The following is an 18,736-nucleotide window of genomic DNA, read 5'->3' as shown; positions in this document are numbered from 1 at the left end:
TAGCCGTCTGTAATTACGGAAGCGCCCATAGACTTCTATGGGGAGTCTGTGCCGTAATTACGGACAATAAAAATTACACATTCTGTCATTTCTCCGGCACACACACCCATCCGTAAAAATACGGAAAGTTGTCCGTAGCCCATAGAAATGAATGGGTCTGTAATTACAGATGAAAAATACGGTCGTGTGCGTGGGGCTATACTCTGTGGTCTGCTGTGCATTATTGAATATTTAAAGGTGTCTAGGCAACAAAAATTAATGGCCTATCCTTAGGACAGGCAATCCATAGATGATGGGTCGGGGTCCGACTCCCAGGACCACCATCTATCAGCTGTTTTTAAAGGGGGTGCAGTGGTCGTACAAGCGCTGCTTCCCTTTTATTCCTGCTCACTGTGAATTGTCGACATAGATTTAGCGGCGATTCACAGGTATTGCAACCTTTTCTCCCATTCACTTCAATAGGAGAAGAAAGCTGCAATACCTGTGAATCGCCGCTAAATGTGTCGACTATTCACAGTGAGCAAGAAGAACTGAAGGGGAAGCAGCGCGCGTATTCATTGTCCCTTCAAAACATCTGATCGGCGGTGGTCCCGGGAGCCGGACCCCAAACCATCAGCTATTGAAGGCCTATCCTGAGGATAGGCCATCAATTTTTATTACCTGGAAAAAAAATCCTTAAACTAGCTGTATTTGAACCCAGTTAGTGTTTTGTTGTGTCTTTTTGTGTGTGGGGTGTGTTTTTTTTTTTTTTACACCGTTTGTATGGGGTTCCATCCAACATTCTTAATTCAGGTTTTTTTTTTCACGATAGACGAAACGAACGAGACGGACATCCAGCCGCAACCACAGAACAGCCAGTTTATATGGAAGCAGAGCCGGCAGTTACTAAGGCAGTAAGTGACTCCTCATTATAATCTATAATAAGCAACAAGTGAAGGGTAAATAATGCGGTTTTTCTTTTTTGGCAGGGTGGGGTGTTGATGCAGAGTCCTCTCTTTAAGATGGCTTTTACTCCATGATCAGTTACTCTGCTGACTTTTTACTGTATTCCTGTTTGAATTGTTTTTGTAGCCATTATATGTCTCCTTTGTAATGAATAGAGAATTGTACCAGTGATTTCTCTCGGTTTCTCAGTGACTGTAGAGGCTGGTAGGGACAACCCTTGCAGCTGGTACCAGATGATTTATTCGCGTCAGCGATATGCAGGGTGCTGCACTGTGTGCTGCACTGTGTGCCATTGTATAAATGCTCCAGTCCTGTTGGAGGGGTATATGCGAATAGTTTTTTTTTTTTTTTCCCCCTCTGATAAATTAAACTTCTACTGATGTTCTTGTCAATGCTGCCATTATTCCTCTAGGTATCTACAAGAGGTCGGCTACACAGACACCATTTTAGAAGTGAAGTCAAAGCGGGTGCGTGCACTGTTAGGGACTTCTGCTGATTCTTCAGATCGACTCACGGACACAAATCAGGACTCCATGGTAAATGGCACAGAGACAGAACTTCCCAACCCACTGGTCATCGGGTAGGTTTCATTTTGGATGTTTTGATTTCTGATGGCTTTAAACCACTTGGCTATAGGAATGAGTCACTGCGGATCTGCTATAGGTATGTAGGTGACCATAACATTAGATCTTGGTGTATGAGGTAAAGGGACCAGTACATCATTTAGGATTTAATAGTCCATTCTCGCATAATCCCTGTTTTTGTAGACGCGGATTTATTAAGTGCTTCCTTTATTGAATGCTATTCTGCCTAATGCCTAAGTTTGGTGCGCTTGGAATAGTCAGCCGTAACATTAGTATTAGTCATAGTGGCCATAGAGAAGTGAAAACTTGGGTGTCTGTCCTAAATACATAGGATAGAGTATCAGATAGATGTAGATAGACTAGCTTTAATCTAGCTAGCTTTCACAGATGGTATTTTTTACCCAGTTATGAAAAGCAAAAGGTTGGCAGTTATAGATCGCAACGAATTGGACATAAATTGCGCCATTACACTGAACTCCCTTTTTTTTTTTTTTTTACTCTGATTTGCGGCCTTATTTCGGAACGTGAACAAACACCGTTTACTGACCTCTATTTTATTTTCAGTGCTCATACACAATGATGTACTTGTACTTTTACCAAGATCTACTGATTTACGTATTCACACCACATATTGATGATCTATGTTGGTGTTCCCCATCCAGTCGCTCAGTGACCACTTTTCATTTTCAGGCCCCAGTTATTGGCACTGCAGATAACTTTTTGCACCACCGTCACCGGGCCTGTAATGGTATTATTGAAAATTTGTAACAAAATTATTCTGGTCTTCAAGTAGGAATGGCATGACTAACCCTTTGGTTCATGGGCTATTCTTTGCATTTAGATGCCACACAATAAGAACGGAGTCAACAGAAAGTACCCAAAAAGTTAGGTGCCACATTGCCTTCCGCCTTCCTGACCTGCCTTTAGGTTATGTACTTAAAGGGATTTTTTTTACATTGATAGACTGTTTGGTGATGGACGAGAGTCCTGGTGGTTGGACCCCCACAGTCACACATTGATGCACTCAAATGAGAATAGATCACCAATTTTAAAACCTGGAAAACCCCTTTAACTTTACGTGTAACACTTTGGCTTCGCTATTAAATACTCTTATATTTGAATGCAGCGGTCAGGCTGAAGAACAGGTTTGGGGTCTCTGGCCTACATAGTATAGAATTATACCGATAAACTGTCATATCTACACATTTCAAGGCTTCTTCACAAACCAGTTAGTCCAGGTGGTTATCCTCTTATGTTTTCCCAGGTGCTCGGAAAGCTCTGAACTGCTTTTGACTTAACGTTTCAGCAGATTAAAGTATTGTTAGTGGATTACACTAATTCAATATAAATTGTAGGTATTGTGAATTGGTGATTATAGTAAATTGGATAATTTGTGGTTTCTTCTATGTCAGAATGTCAATTGCAAAAGTGTCAGTGTACAGGCAATTTTCCCGACGCTTCGGTAGCGTTACTGTGTCACTTACTCAATCACGCTTGCTGTCATTTACAGCGAGATCACGCTGTAAATGACGGCAAGCGTGATCTCGAGTAAGTGACACACAGTAACGCTACCGAAGCGTCGGCAGTGTTTAATAGACATCACGTCCTGGCTGGAAGCGATGTCTCAAGACACTTCAGTAACGTTTATGTGGGTGTAAGTGACCGCACACGCTGTGCTGAGTACATGAATGGAGAGAAGTGCATGACGCTAATTGGTCACTGATTGGTCAGCGTCATACACTTCTCTCCACAACGCTCACTTGGTCAAAAGTAAAAACACGTCTAGTTGGGCATTAAGAAAGTCATTAGCATAAAGCATAACTGGTGAAAATTTATCGTTTTTCTAAATAAAAAAACACTGCTGTTACCTACATTACATCGCCGATCACATTATGTAGGAGATGGGACACTTATAATGTGGTGACAGAACCTCTTTAACTATGTTGGCTACTTTTACTTAGACATCAGCAGTGTTAGGCCTCATGCACACGACCAAATTTTTCCAGCTACAATTTATCCGCATTTATGAATTGCGGACCCGTTCTTTTCTAAAACTGACAAGTGGCACCCAAGTCATTTAAAAAATACTAATAACTTAAGAGTTGGTTTGAATCGAAGGCTAAAAATAATGTAATAAAAACGTGGTTACTGGACAACCCCGAATTGGCATAAGGGTGCCCTGAAGAGAATCTGTCCTGTGAGGGTCGTGCTGCTGGACCATTTGTGTAATGAATGAACGAGCCATGTCGTCCAGATCTCTTCGTAGGGCTTTCCTCTCTGGCTAATACAACGGGCTATGAAGTGGAGAATCCCCTCTGATGTCATGCAATTTAAATGAACGAAAAATGTAGTGGTTATTAGGTGGAGTTTCTCCACATCAATTTAACAGCTTTAGTTTACAGTATGTTATATTATCTACTTTGATATGAATTTAATATATTGGTTATTATATCCAGCCTTCTGAGGGTAAAAAGATAAGATAAGAGCAGCCAGTACACCAGAATGTGCGTGATACGTGTCCTGAGTGGTCCGTTTTATAGCCTTTTTTGCTCTTTTAAGAAGACCGTATTTAGTGCTAGCAACATGAATTCCTGTTTATTTTAATATTTGCTGCAAGAGATTGAATGAAGTTGAACGTGGGATGAACTCCATAGATATTGTGTAGGAGACGTGACAAGCGCTTATTACCAGCTTATTTAAATAGCCTATTCCTTTTTGGGCTAAAAAAAAACAAGGGTCTGGAAATTCCTATTTTCCAGAGTCTTTTTTTAAGTTCTTGTTCATATCATGTTTCAGTATCTCATCGCACCCACAAACCGTCTCAAAATTATGATGTTTATCTCTTCCGAGAGAAGGTCAATGTATCAATGTTTAAGCCAAGATTTGATCTTTACAGAAATCTGACAATGTCCTGGGTTGTCTGCTGCTGTCCATTTTAATACGTTTTTATATATGATCTGTGTTTTCTTCATTTGACAATAGGAAACCAGATATGACTGACTCTGCCTCTGTTCTCGAAACATTTAAATTTCTGGAAAATGCTGCCGCAGAGTTCAGCGACGAGGAGGATGACGACGAGACTGATGGCAGAGACAAGACCATTATAGATGCTGCAACGGTAAGGCTTCACAAATGCTGTATATCGCGGCAGCCATATACATAAAATGTTATATTAGTTGTGCCAATAATGAAACGGTGAAACGTGTCGACTAAAAGGTTGCATTTGACAGAGCATGCCCTAATTGGAGGCATGGAAATGGTTGGTGTCGTGCAGACAACCCCTTTAGTTTTCATTTTTCTTTTATTAAAGGGTAACTAAAGTTTAATTATTTTTTTTGACATGTTAGAAGTTTGGATCGGTGGGGGTCTGAGCAGTGAGACCACCACTGATCGCCAAAACGAGGCGGCAGAAGCGCTCTGGTAAGCGATGTGCCGCTACTTTTCTGATCAACTTTCCTCGCAAAGCTGAGCGAGCGCTGTACGGACTCTTAGACTTTCTGTTGATCCCGTACACCGTTCCAAGGAAAGCCGATCAGAAAGGAAGCGGCACCGTGATCAAGGTGGAATGCAAGTTGTCCCCATCAAAAAATGATGCTAAAATTGTATTCTGCAATAATGTAACTGTGATTGTGACACTGGTCCTAGAAGCTGAGGCTATGTTCACAACATATTTTGAAAATGGTTTCCTGATGGACACCCGTCTAACATCTGCCCCATAGAAAAGCTATTGGAATGTTAACGTTTCTAATACAGATCTATACACAGGAGGCGGTTGTGAATAAGAGACGTTTGTCAGTTTTGCTTCTATTTTTATCATGAGCATTGCATGATGACTCGGCCACTCAGGGTTCTGTGTTTCTCCCCTTGAACAGTTGTAGTGGACATAAAATAAATATCGGGCTGTGTTAACCTTACTGTAGATCGTTTTCTTAATTTTATGTAAAGATTGTGAGAAGACGAGTCATACCTGATCCCAATGAAGACAGGGACACGGAAGAGGCTTTAAAAGAGTTTGACTTCTTGGTGTCCGATGATACTGATGGTGGAGAATCTAGGAGTGCTGGTGATGGCACTGAATGGGGTAAGGTTGTGTTTAATCTTTTCATGTATTAATAGTGTAGCACTTTGTATGGCACAGGCGCTATATTACTTCCTTGACCAGTCAAGCTGGTTCTCCGCATTACCAATGTTCAGAGGTTTTCTTTTGTCAGTTGGATTAGGGTCTTTATGTGACCTGCTCTCAACATCTTTTCAGCTGGGTATTGTTCTTTTTTTTTTTTTTTTTTTAAGCAGTCAAACCTATTTCTTTCATTTTCATAAATGATCTACTAAACTCTTATGTTTGTTATACCGTCAGTATAGTTGCATAAAAAGTAAAGATAATGGGCTGGATTTATCAATGCAGTTTCTACCAGGCTTCTAAGGATATTGCCTTTAAATAACAAAAATTTTTAAAAAAGTTGTTCGACTCGCCCCTGCTACTTTTTCCTAAAACAGGTGACCTTTGGATGCCACTATTGGTTAATGTATCTCATGGTAGAGAGTCTGCATGTCAAGATTTTTAACCGTTCAAAATGAAGGCGTTTTGGTTTTTAAGATGAAGGGTGCAATCACGTGGTGTGTTAGCTTCGTATTTCCGTAGTGTAAAAATACTCTAAAGAAAATTGTATGATGCCAAATGGGAAAAATATACTGCAACTCAGACAGATTTCTCAATTTCTTGCATAGCGGAATATTCTTCCCATCGGCTTACATTGTACAGTTCTCTGCAGCGTGTCTTAATGTTGTGGAAATGTAAGGTAAATACACCGCGTGTCACTGCACACTTTAGGACTCATTCAGATGAGTGGGATTCTCGTCCGTGAGCTGCGCGTTGATACGACACAAAGCATAACGGACCCATTGATTTCAATGTGGCCATTCGCACATGCGTTTTTCACGCAGCGTGTCTCCATTGCGTTTCTTCACACAGCATGTGTCCGTTGCGTGAAACTCACTGCATGTCCTATATTGGTGTGTGTTCACGCACCTAGTGGCCCATTGAAGTCAATGGGTGCGTGAAAACCACGAACTGCACACAGACGCACATTCGTGTTCTGTCCGTGTTTCACGTATCTATTACATTGAGAAAAAACAAGTGCTTGCAAGTGCGTGAACACATGCCACACGCAAAGCACACTGAAGCAAAACGCAACACACACGGACAGATTTACTCGCGTTTTTTACGCTCGTAAATCTGTCACGCACGTGTGAATTTAGCCTAGGAGATTACAAGTGGGAAGCGGTTGACACTTCTCCCCGCTAGCATAAAGACACACCTGCTTGTAAAAAAAAAAAAAAAAAAGTCTGTTGATGGATAGATCTATATATCGATAGATATATATAGTTTTTAATGGATATTTATGGAGTTAGTGTGTGCAGTTCGTACTAGTATAGATTTACCAAAAGTGAATCGACACTTAAAAGCTTACCTCCAAAATAAAGTGGTATTCTGATAATCTCAAAAAAAAGCTCTGTACCCCCCACATAGCTAAGTCAATACTAAAATAAGAAACTTTGTATTATACTTTCCTCAATTTTGCTCAGGTCCGGTCGGTCAGTCCCACTGATGCGATGTTTAGGTCCCATTTGCTTTGATATAGATTTTGGGGTACATAGGATTTATTGATTTTTTTCCTTTTTTTTGGTTTATTTTTTGTTTGGAAGGGGGTAAACCAAAAATGCAAACCCGTGATTGTTTTTATTTTTCATTTATTTTTGCAATTACCATGCAGGATAAACAACATGATCATTTGATAGTATGTGTTTTTGCGGTTGCGGCAATACTAAAAACGACATTTTGGGCAAAAATCTTAAAACTACCCTTTTTTTAGTGACGCACTTTACCATTCGTTCATTTGATCACTTGCACAATACACTGCAATACTTCCCTGCACTGTACGTTTATGTGCTTGGTGCTAGCTAAAAAAAGCTCAAGGGTACGGCATATGTTCACTATTTGGGTCCTTCATGTGCCATTCAGATTGTTGAACGCTTTACATTACAGTTTTGGCGATGTATATGACTTATGACTGTATGTGATTATGTACTTTCCTCTGGGGTTTCCCTGCAGCAGCTCTTCTATTCTCATACTTCCTATTTCAGCTGTCCATTTGACTATGACTACCACTAAAGCATGTGGGTCACTAGCCAGCATTGACTTTTGTGGTCTCATCATGATAAAGACGGAGACCTATACCAGTCGCTGGTACAGACTACAGGAGGGAGAGAAGTGGCTTGTTCAGCGTTGAGTCTGGAAGTTTTGTTCCAGAACAGTTTGTGGTAAAATACCATTCTACTATAAGTAAAATAGGGAGTCAGTAAGTCTTGTTATGGACACCTTACCTGCATGCATAGATTAAATAAAGCATTCATTGTAAAAGTGTCAACCAATGAGGCTAGGGTCAGTTTTGTTAGAACCGTATTTATGCGTAATGCGACCCTCCGGTCTCGGGACAACATTTTAAATCTGATGGTGTATATGGAGAAATATATATGATGCCCCCCAGTTGTGTGCTGCTCTGCCGTGGATCTGCAGTTTTAGGGTCCCTTCTGTGCTGTCCCAAAATGGCTGCAGGGCTCCTTAGCTTTCGAGTCTGAGACATACCCACTGTTCTTGTATTGGCCAGAGCTGCTCACATAAGTAGTTCTGTCCAATCTGTGACAGAGGGAGTGTCTCAGACAGTCTGGGAAGCACTGCGGCCATTTTGAGAAAACGGGACCCTAAACCGGCAGAATCACGGCATAGAGGGGAAACTGGAGGGCACCAGGTAATATTACTCCATATACCCCATCACTATTATAATTTTGTCCTGAGACCGGAGGGTCGCTTTAAGGCCCAGGTTAAATAAGTTTTGTTTTTTATAACACGTCCTACGTTTATTTACAATGGCATTCAGCGGTTGTATAATGCTGCAGAAGCATCAAATCGTGTCACTGGCCATATAGTGCATATATTTAAGCAGTGACTATATATTTATATAAGCAGTGACTGGAGGTTATTCGCTTTTTGAAGGGGTACTCCAGTCCTTAAAAATTGATGGCCTATCCTCAGGATAGGCCATCAATAGCTGTCCGACTCCCGGGACCCCCGCCGATCAGCTCTTTTGAAGGGGAGGCTCGTATGAGTGCTGCTTCCCCTCTTCTACTTACTCCCTGTGAATCGTCGACCCACGTAGCGGCGATTCAAAGGTATTGCAGCTTTGTCCTATTCTTTTCTTTGGGGAAGCAGCTGCAATACCTGGGAATCGCTGCTACATCCATGTCAACGATTCAGTGAGCAAGTAGAAATGTTTGAGCGCTGCACCCCCTTCAATACAGATGATCGGCGTGTGTGGGAGTCGTACCGCGACCCATCAGCTATTGATGGTCAATCCTAAGGATAGGCAATCAATATTTACTGGCTGGAAAACCCCTTTAATCCTGCTGTATTCATTCAAGCCTTGGTAAGTAACTGTATACAGCAGTGTAATTGCTTCACATTCCAAGTAACGTCTAAGATTGTGTATATGCGACTCTGCCCAGAGAGGGGGAGTCATTTAAAGAAATATTGGGATATATAATACAAGCTTTCTGCACTTTGAAACTTATGAGGTTGTTTTGCTCCGCAATACGATCTTTGGAATGAGGAAATACAGGAGAAAGGAAGGTGTTACTTATTGAACCTTGGCTTCATCTTGTCTACATTAAAATGTTAACATTCCCTTGTTTCTGGTATTTTTAGTTTTTTAAACCTTTAGAAAGCCACAAAGTTGTAGAGAATATCTTTCATATTTGTTAGCCTAATTTCTTATATCGAAACATACTATTAATCACATCCGCCACGTTGCGGAAGTTTATAAACGCAATCACATTTTACAATTGAATTAACTTGCACAATAACAATGTATTAAACGCATTCATTTACTCCCTTAAGGCCCCGTTCACACAGAGGTTTTTTTACGCGGAAACCACGTCTGAGTCAGCGCCACAAAACGCCTGAAACCGCCTCCTATTGATTTCAATGGGAGGTGGAGGCGTTTTTCTTCCCGCGGTTCCGTCTCTGACCTGCCATTGAAATTAATGGGAGGCAGAGAAAGCTTTTTTCGCTGCTCAATGCTCGTGACCGGAAACCATAGCAGATTTTTTCTGCCTGAAAAATACTCCATGTAAACAGGGCCTAACGATTTCACATTTTAGTCCGTTTAATATCTATTTTGAGTTTTAGTTATGAGCTTGGCCGCTTTTATAAGAGAATTGAATAGGAAATGCTTGCATGTGGGCTATTTATCAAAACCAGTGTAAGAGAATGATGGAGGATTTGCCCATAGCTACCAATCGGGTTGCAAGGCCTTTGATATCTGATTGGTTGCTATAGGCAGTAAAGCCACTTTCCCTTTGCACTAGTTGTGATAGATCGACCATATTGAATTACCTGGCTAGGGTTAAGCAAGTGGTCATGATGGTGTATGGAGGTCACAATGCTGAATCTCTACAAACACGTTCAGATTCAGCATAGTCACCCAAGGGGCGACCAGCCAAGCCACCATGAATTCTGCCAAGCAAGCGGTGTGCTTGCAGAGCATATTTATTAATGAGGCTGAAGGGCTTCCTAAAGAATACCGAAAATTGGAAACCCTGGTATGTATGAATATACATTTATGCTCTGTTTCTCGTGCTGTTGATCTGTAGTTGTCGGACTGTTGACCTGCTATAACCGTGTACTAAACTGAAGAAGGTGCCGTGCACGTATAATGTTGTGTTTATGTTCTTGTGATACCTGCTTGCCCCTTCTTCTTTGGCAAAAAAAAAGAAAATTGCAGGAGTCTCCTTCAGTCACAAGTTATTGGTTAAGCCGTTTTTATTGAAGAGGAATATGTTTGATTTCTTTCACTGTTTAGAAAAGGAAGACCAATGTCCCATGCCGGAATCCTGGAATATCGATCAGGGAGTAATAACCAAACTCAAGGAACAATACAAAAAGGAGCGCAAGGGGAAAAAAGGGGTGAAGAGTAAGTGGAAAACATGGCACTTCCAAATCATCAATCCCACCTCTTTCATATCCTGCCTTCCCTCCAAAGCTATTTTTCATTATTTTTCTTTCAATGTTTTCCTGGACCACTTACTCTTTTTACTTTGCTGCTCCTCCTCTTTCTCCTGCTCTTCACCTTTTAACGGGCATTAGAGCTCTGTCACATTTTAGACAAGCGAGGCCTTAACGGCAGTAATATGGGTATTGTACTTGGTGTGATATCTGTTGCTTTAAAGTGGAACTAAACAAAGGGATATTCCGTCCACAGACTGGCAGTGTGCCAGAACATTCTGATCTGGGGGGTCTGACTTCTGGGGCCCACACTGACCCTGAAAATGAAGGGACAGGGCAAGTTATAGTTCCTTGCACAGCGGGTGGCTCAGTGATGGAGCTACGTTCTGGGGGATTCGTGGTAATCCTGGCGGTCGGACCTTCACCAATTAGGAAGAGATGGTTCTGTTATAGTATAGATTTCCTTGGTTACAATTTCTCTTGAAAGTGGTGATGTAGATGGGGAATAATAAGGTTTTTAATTTGGACCATAAACTGTAGTGATCTTTAGATAATAACCGATTTAAAAGCCTTTCAAGGAATGCCGTGGTAGCAAAACTTATATTTACCATTTTATTTAGATGTATTGGAGCACAGAAAAATGGTAGCATAGGTGTTCACAGGATTTTTTTTATTATTTTAGTTTTTGCTCCTCGTTTTTTCCATCATACACTATAGCTGTATGTTGATAACATTTTAAGATAAATATGCATTACTGTTAAATTACATTGATTTATATTTAGGTCTAATTTAAAAAATAATAATAATGCACTAATGATTGCAAAGGTTTAACCCCTATTTTAGACCTTAATGACAAAGCAATTTTTTAAGTTTTTCCATTGTCTCATTCAAAGAGCTATAACTTTTTTTTTATTTTTGCGCCGATGCAGTTGTAGGAGGGCTTTTTTTTTTTTTTTTTTTTTTTTTTTTTTTTCTTCTTCGCGTGTCGACTTGTACTTTTAATTGGTACCATTTTGGGGTAGTTGCGACTTCACTTTTTTTTCATTGTTTTTCATTTTATTTTTTACGACGTTCACCGTGCGGGTTAAATAATGTAATAACTTTATATTTGTGGTCGTTACAGACGCGGCGATACCAAATATGTGTAACTTCTTTACTTTTTATTTTATTTTTCTCCCTTAAACTTTTTTTATTTTATTTTTTATTTTTTTACTAGTTCCACTAGGGGACTTCACTATGCGATCCTCCGGTCGCATTTATAATACACTGCAACACTTTGTATTGCAGTGTATTAGTGCCTGTTTGTGTAAAACTGACAGGCATCTGCTCTGGCATGACCTAGCAGGCATACACTACAGGCAGACCTGGGGGCCTTTATTAGTCGTCACCCCCCCCCCCCCCCAGCTGCCGTAGAAGACACCGGTGGGACTAGATATACTGATATCGATCTCATCCGTTAGAGCAGGGATGCCCTCAGCTAGCTCTGGTAGCTGAGAGCAGGGAGATTTAACGGCTCCCTGCTCCGTTTCTTTATTCCGATGCAGCGCCGTAAAAAGGCTATTGCATCGGAATAAAGCCAGTTAGTGGCCACCGTTAAAACACTATGGGGTGGACACTAACACGTTAACAGTCGAGATCACAGGCTGCTGTGTGATGACTAGTATATATATGTGCGGCACGACGCAGGAAATTAGTACCAAAAGCGACAAATCTCTAAATGGGGGAAGTGGCTAAAAACGATTGCCACAGCTTCAATAGATAAAGTATTTTTCTGCCTCATCACAGGCTTTTAAGAAATCTTTTGGAGCTTGTTACTTCAAGGGAAATTCGACCCCCCCCCCCCCTTATTTTTAAAATATTCATTTTAATGGGAGGCAGAGGTTTATTTTAATTTTTTGTCCTGAGTAGCTTTTGGTCGCTCACAGAAAAGATAGAACTACATGCTTGCTCTTTGATGTCAATCGAATCAATGGGAGGCAAAAAAAAAAACTCGCCGCTCATTTGGAGTGTTTTATGGGTTGTTTTTTTGTCAGCGCCTTTTGCATTAGATTCAATGGACACGGGCAAAAAATGTAAAAAAAAAAAAAAAGGTCAAGTGCTGGCAATTCAGAATCTGTCTCAAAATTCCAGAAGGAATTTTGAGGCAGATTTTTTTTTTTCTGCCAGACAAAAAAACGCTGTGTGAGCTCCCCCTTAAACTCTCCAGATCTAAACCGGCCATATGTATACCAAAAAACTTTAGGTATGTTAGGCTACAAACCCGCAGATTTATTGCAGATTTTGGCAGCGTTTTTTGAGCCAAAGCCAGAATTCGATCCAGGAGGAAGGAGATGTATTTTATTTTTTATATTTTCCATTCCTTTTAAATCCACTTCTGGCTTTGGCTTAAAAAAAAACTATAAAAATCTGTGGACCTGTGTAGGGTTAAAACATGGTGTGCCCCTAACCTAATCCAGATATCGATAATACCGATCAGTCGTTGGTCTGTATTCACTCTAGCAATATAATGTGGTAAAGTGCATGAGTTGTGACATTTGCAAGTAGTTCAATAGTGTATGCTACTAAAATGCTAGTGGGAACAGGGCCGTGCCCCCATACTTTGAGTCAATGTTTATAGCGTAACGAGTCCATCTTACAACTTTAGAGGTTATTATAGATCTCGTATTTTAAACAGTTTTTTCAATGTCTTCATTTATACGACGTGTTCCTTGCTGATTTCCAAGATTTTAAGTTTGTAAGTGAAACATTTTTTATTAAAAAAATTTTTATTGGAAGTTTAATAAGTTCAAATTAGGCTAACTATTAGGGTTTTATTTCATGGATATCATTCTGCTGAAATATTTTGTATAAATTATGGCTTAAAGCATTGGATAATGTATTATTGGAGAACTACAAAAAGACTTATAGGAAAGCCCCTCAAAAGGTTTTTTTAGCTTTTGGACAATCCCTGCTTGTTAGAAAGGTCCCCTGACAAGAAACGGAGCGCAAAATATCCCCCAGATGGGACCCTTCGCTATCCGCTGTAGTTACCACTTGGCTCTCTTAGCAATTCATTGGAGCACAACTGGGTGCAGATTGGGTGGCAGTGGAAGCCCTCTCCCTTTGTCTAACCACTTGAATGTCACGGCCGGCATTGACACTGGCATTTAAGGAGATAAATTGATGGTCTCAGAGTTATCCAAAAAACATTCATAAATTGACTTGTGGTGCGTTTTTTTTTTATTCCTGCCGTATGTAAATTGATTCTTCAGAATCGCTGTTTTTCTCTTGCAGGTTTTCCCCATTTAATTTAATGGGAAGGCAAAACCCACAACAACAAGCAAATGTTGCGATTTTCACAGCGGAAATTCTGCAATTCCGGCCCCAGAAAATACCTGACTTTTTTTTATTTTTTTTTTTTTTGGGGTTTAAAATGAATAAAAAGGTTTATGCTTACAGCCCAACCGTTGTCCTAACAACGCTTTCTTCTGTTGTCCCTCCAGGCCGGCCCCATGGGATGACATTTCATCCCATGTGACTACTGCTGGGTCAACCCAGGAGGCCGGCCTGGATGAGAACAGAAGAAAGCTTTGCTATGACGACAGAGACTGGGGTAAGTATAAACTTTTTTTTTTTTATTTTTTTTTTTAAACTGTCCGCCCGAAAAACGGCACCACAATTTGATGTGGTTTTTCGGGCAATATTCCCTGCGGTTTCCAAGACTGATACGCTGCATAAAAGTGCACAGTGTATCTGTCTTGGAATCCTGCCCTGTATCACACATGGCCTTATGGTACAGGGGGTTGATGAGGTTAATGTTATTTTGTTAATTAAAAGGTGATGCATTATTTTCAGTAAAGGTGTCCAGGTGTGGTTACAGAAATGATGGGCCTAATATGACTAGATGGAACTGACCCATTTGAGGTTAATCTCTACTATTACATGCAAATAAGGTTTTCCATTTTAGTTTTGTTTTTTTTTTGGTTTGTTTTTACTCCCACGCTGTTGAGTCATTTTTATCCCTCTATCCTTCACTGCCATTAGTTACCATCATTTTCTCAAGAACCGTTAAGGATGACCATCAAAAGCAACCGCATGCACCAAGCCAAAAACTCCACACTTCCGTTTTTGTGTCTTCTGCCGTCTTTGGCTATTTGCATGAAATTGTTACAGGTTTTTTGTAGAAGTTTTTAAAAAATAAAGTGTATGTGTGTGTCAGTCAAGTGTTTTTGGTGCAACATTACAATTCGTTGTTAAAAGTTATTTTAACTTTTTGAGATACAGCTGCTTGATATTCGGCATACTCTAAATCCTGTACCAGTCAGTTGCACAGGACTGATGGGTTCCATGTCAGTGGGTCCAATCCACCGGTTATCCATCACATCTAGGACACGCAGGAACCGCTGACACTAACCCGTCAGGTGCGCAGGGCTGACTCCGGTATATGCAGAATACAGAGCAGATGTATCAAAAAGTAAAGTTGCACCAAAAACTCTGACCTTATTTTATTTAAAAAAAAAAAAAAATCCCTTTCAAAGGTTTACATAGCCTTTAAGGTAATTAGCAAAAAGTTAATTATTCCCATAGGTTAATTTCCTGATAGCCATGAAGCTTTCTTTTATTTAAGCGAACACTGAATGGTGAAGGCTTTGGGTGGTAAAGTGGTCCTCCTGAACCGCTTATAGGCAAGGGTTTAATGAAGTCTCTTTACAATTGAAGTTGTCTATGACAATAAAAAATTTTTAAATGCATCTGATTGCTAATTGCTAGTGTAACAAAGAAACAGTATAAGGTGCCTAACGCAAGCTTATGTTCCTTGTTCGTATCCCGAAAGGATTGGTGTCTCATTTAATGCCAAACTCTACTGTTATCCTGTTACTTTCTTTCTCCTTTTTTTTTTTTTTTTTTTTTTTTAAATTATCATTATTTATTTTTATTAGCCACAGTTACTCTATGAAATTGTCTCCTGCCTAGGTTTCTTCCGTTACGGGAAAAGGTGACCGAAAATCCAAACCTAAAGCATTGCTTCCGTTAGAATTACCATTGAAATCAATGGTAATTCTATCACGTAAAAAGAAAAGGGAATAACCCTATATGTCCCATAAAAGTCAGATGAACAGTGTCTATCACTACAGTGTGAACCTGGATAATCTGTATGTCTTATCCACTGGGGCTTGGGAAGTGTGTATGAATATATATGTTAATTCCTCAGCAGTTGAATTATATAATGGATGAGAGCCCCCTTTTTCTGAGGCAGTTCCCTTATAGTGGGGATGGGGGTCCAAAGTGTTCTATTTCCCTCATGATACCCATATGCTCTAAGTGACTGGTACATTCCGTATCTGTCTGTTCTTTTAAACAGTAGCCTATTAACTCTTTTGCTGCCTGTAGTTTTCACACTTTTGACATACATAAATTAAACCTGAATTATAGAGAAAAAAATAGTTAAAAGTTAACAATGTTCATAAATACATGTCACTTATGTTTGTCATCGTGAACATATCTTCACATAATCACCAGATATGAAGAGACCAAAAATTCAGATGCCGGTAAACGTTTGAGTCACGGAGTCGACAAATGGCCTGATTAGATGGCAGGAGGTGATAGATGTGTAACGTTTAGTAGGAGAAAAAAAGAGCACACATATATCCTGTTTTTACAAAAGTCCCGGGGTCACCGGAAAGCTTTAAAAGGGGGATAGATGACACTGGCATGCTGTGACCATTCTTTTAAAATACACACTCGCACTTCCAACCGCCTCCCTGACTTCAACTAAGAGCTGCTTCCCAAATATTGCACCTAGGTTTAGAGCTGGTATTACTTGAAAGCTGTTAGACTATATGTAATATTTTTTTTTTTTTTTTAAACAAGTCTGAGGCTTTCATTATGTATGTTACTTTAATTCCATGTTTTTATTTTTTATTATGAGCAGACAAATCACAAAATATGTGGAAAAAAACCAAAAGAGATAGATATACATATATATAACACACACACTTGCAGTTCTGTCTTCTCTCTCCGTCAGCCTGGACCGCTGTGAGGAGAGAGTGAACAGGGCTATATTCACACGACGTGGAAAAAAAGGCAGTTAAAAACGGATCAACTGTTAGTTTTTCATGGCTATGTGTCTCAAAATTTTAATGCATTTGCCAGCCGTCTGACCGTTTTTAACCGCCATTTGCCATCCGTTTTTTATGGCCGTTAAATAAAGTTCATCCATTTTATTTTTTTGTCCCAATCCCCTGAAAACACCAGTGACCATGTAGATAGTGCCACATTCACCCCTGTAGATGGCACCACCTATGATCGCTCTGGCTGGAGGTTCCGCTCCTAGAGGGACATTGACGTGAGGGGCTCCGTCTAGGAGCGTAATCCCCGGCCAGACCAATCTGACTGGGGATTCCGCTCTTAGAGGGAACCTAGTGGGTGCTATGTACAGGATGGTGCGGTCTACAGGATGGGTGATTCTATGTACAGGGAGGTGGCACTATCTACAGGGGGGATGGAGAGATGTCGGGAGCCCACTCTAGGAATGACTCCCGGCCAGAGCGCTCTGACCGGGGATTCCGCTCCCAGAAGGAGCTTAGGTGGTGCCATCTACTGGGGGGGTTCCTTGTGGATCTATCCACAGGATGGGTATATTCCGGGGCTCTCAAAGGCCCAGTACACATGAGTGCAGCGCTGCTCACACTGAAGCAGCACTGCACTCATTAAACCCCGTTGCAGGCTGCCAACATTTATATACGTGACAACTGCATAGGGCATTGGCAGTTTGAACGTATATGGCTGTCATGAAGGAGTTAATATGATGCCAAGATCTGAACTCTAGTCCTTTATATTCTAGTTGCGGCAATCCTTTAAAGCCATGATGTATTACATGTTCCTGGCAGTGAAAGGGTTAAAGATGGTCACTGGAAATTCAAGAGAACAAAAAAAAAACACTATTGCAATAACCAACTCCCTAATGTTTTATTTTGAGAACTTACCATTCATTAGTTACTGCTTAGGTCTAACAATTTTACATGCAGAAATGCGGAACCTGCTCTGAGCCGAGCGGTCAGTTGATCTGAACTGATTCATCTGAGAGAGAACGCTACAGCTTCTATGTGTGCAGGATACATAGAAGCTGTATCGTTAGAAGAAAAATAATAATTTTTAATCAGTCGATTTGAAAGTTGCGTAGAAAAACAAAACCTAAAACATTGATTCAATATATAAAAACACCAGAATCGTTTGACTAAAATCTTTTAGAATAAAGTAGATTTGCTGATCTAGGAAGTGTCTTGGATCGGTGGTCAGACCTTTCCGTTTCTTAAAGAACGTTTTGTCCCTAAACTTATAACAGGAAAAACCTCTGAAGAAATGTCTCAGCCTGTGTCCCACATAAAACAATCAAAACAGGGATGTGGGAGCATGTTGGAGAAAAGCACGGGTAAGTGTTAACATGGGTGCAAGGAAGTAGAAGACTATGGAAATTGCCTCCATTCTGATTGGCTGCCATGTTTTTCATTGTTACATGGAATTGCATTTACTTTGGCTTGTAATAGTAATGGTCCCCTGAAGTTTTTGCCTTGTAATGAATACATTTCATTATTATTATTTTATTTAATTTTTTTTAATTTAGAATTATTTTGCTCAGCTGAAGTCTTGGCTTTGACATGACACTAGTTGTCTTGATGAATGATGATGTGTGATTGTATGCATGTCAATATTTCATGATCCCTGTTTGTCTTTTTTTTTTTTTTTTTTTTTCCTTTTTTTTTTTTTTTTTCCGTGTTTAGGGCCAAACAGATCGAAGCTTCAGGATATGCTGGCAAATCTTCGAGACGTTGATGAGCTACCATCATTACAGCCTTCTGTGGTGTCCTCTTCAAGACCTGCAAGCTCGCGACTCAGTGAACAGGAAATAAATCGAACAGATGAAGGTTCGTTTCCAAAGTATTGCTGAAAAACTATTGTCCTTATTTATTGGGTCATATTTATGACAAAACTGTCACGCCTTTCTAGGTGTCGTTTACGGAAAAGTTTAAAGTGAAACTTCACCCAGTAGCCACTGCAATGACTATATTGAGCCATTCCCTAATATATTAAAATTGATGCAGACACTTTTAGATAACCTGCGAAGCTGCACAAGATCATTGCCATGCATATTAGGGTTGTCACGATA

The 18,736-nt window shown here is 40.2% G+C and overlaps 1 protein-coding gene across 3 annotated transcripts in view; it reads left to right on the top strand.

Annotated features, from left to right (window-relative positions):
- The window catches only part of STRN (striatin), a 90,883-nt gene that overhangs the window by 47,407 nt on the left and 24,740 nt on the right, over window positions 1-18,736 (top strand). Inside the window, exons 4-10 of one of the 3 annotated variants that reach the window (XM_075862851.1) lie at window positions 812-893; window positions 1,358-1,525; window positions 4,512-4,647; window positions 5,475-5,610; window positions 10,448-10,558; window positions 17,915-18,001; window positions 18,351-18,494. In XM_075862851.1, coding sequence (XP_075718966.1) covers window positions 812-893; window positions 1,358-1,525; window positions 4,512-4,647; window positions 5,475-5,610; window positions 10,448-10,558; window positions 17,915-18,001; window positions 18,351-18,494 — 864 coding nt within the window. The remainder of the gene's footprint in view (window positions 1-811; window positions 894-1,357; window positions 1,526-4,511; window positions 4,648-5,474; window positions 5,611-10,447; window positions 10,559-17,914; window positions 18,002-18,350; window positions 18,495-18,736) is intronic. The other 2 variants (XM_075862853.1, XM_075862854.1) reach the window with 2 other exon arrangements.

Source organism: Rhinoderma darwinii, chromosome 4, assembly GCF_050947455.1.
Source record: "Rhinoderma darwinii isolate aRhiDar2 chromosome 4, aRhiDar2.hap1, whole genome shotgun sequence".
NCBI lineage: Eukaryota > Metazoa > Chordata > Amphibia > Anura > Rhinodermatidae > Rhinoderma > Rhinoderma darwinii.
This window is presented reverse-complemented; position numbering and strand designations above follow the sequence as displayed.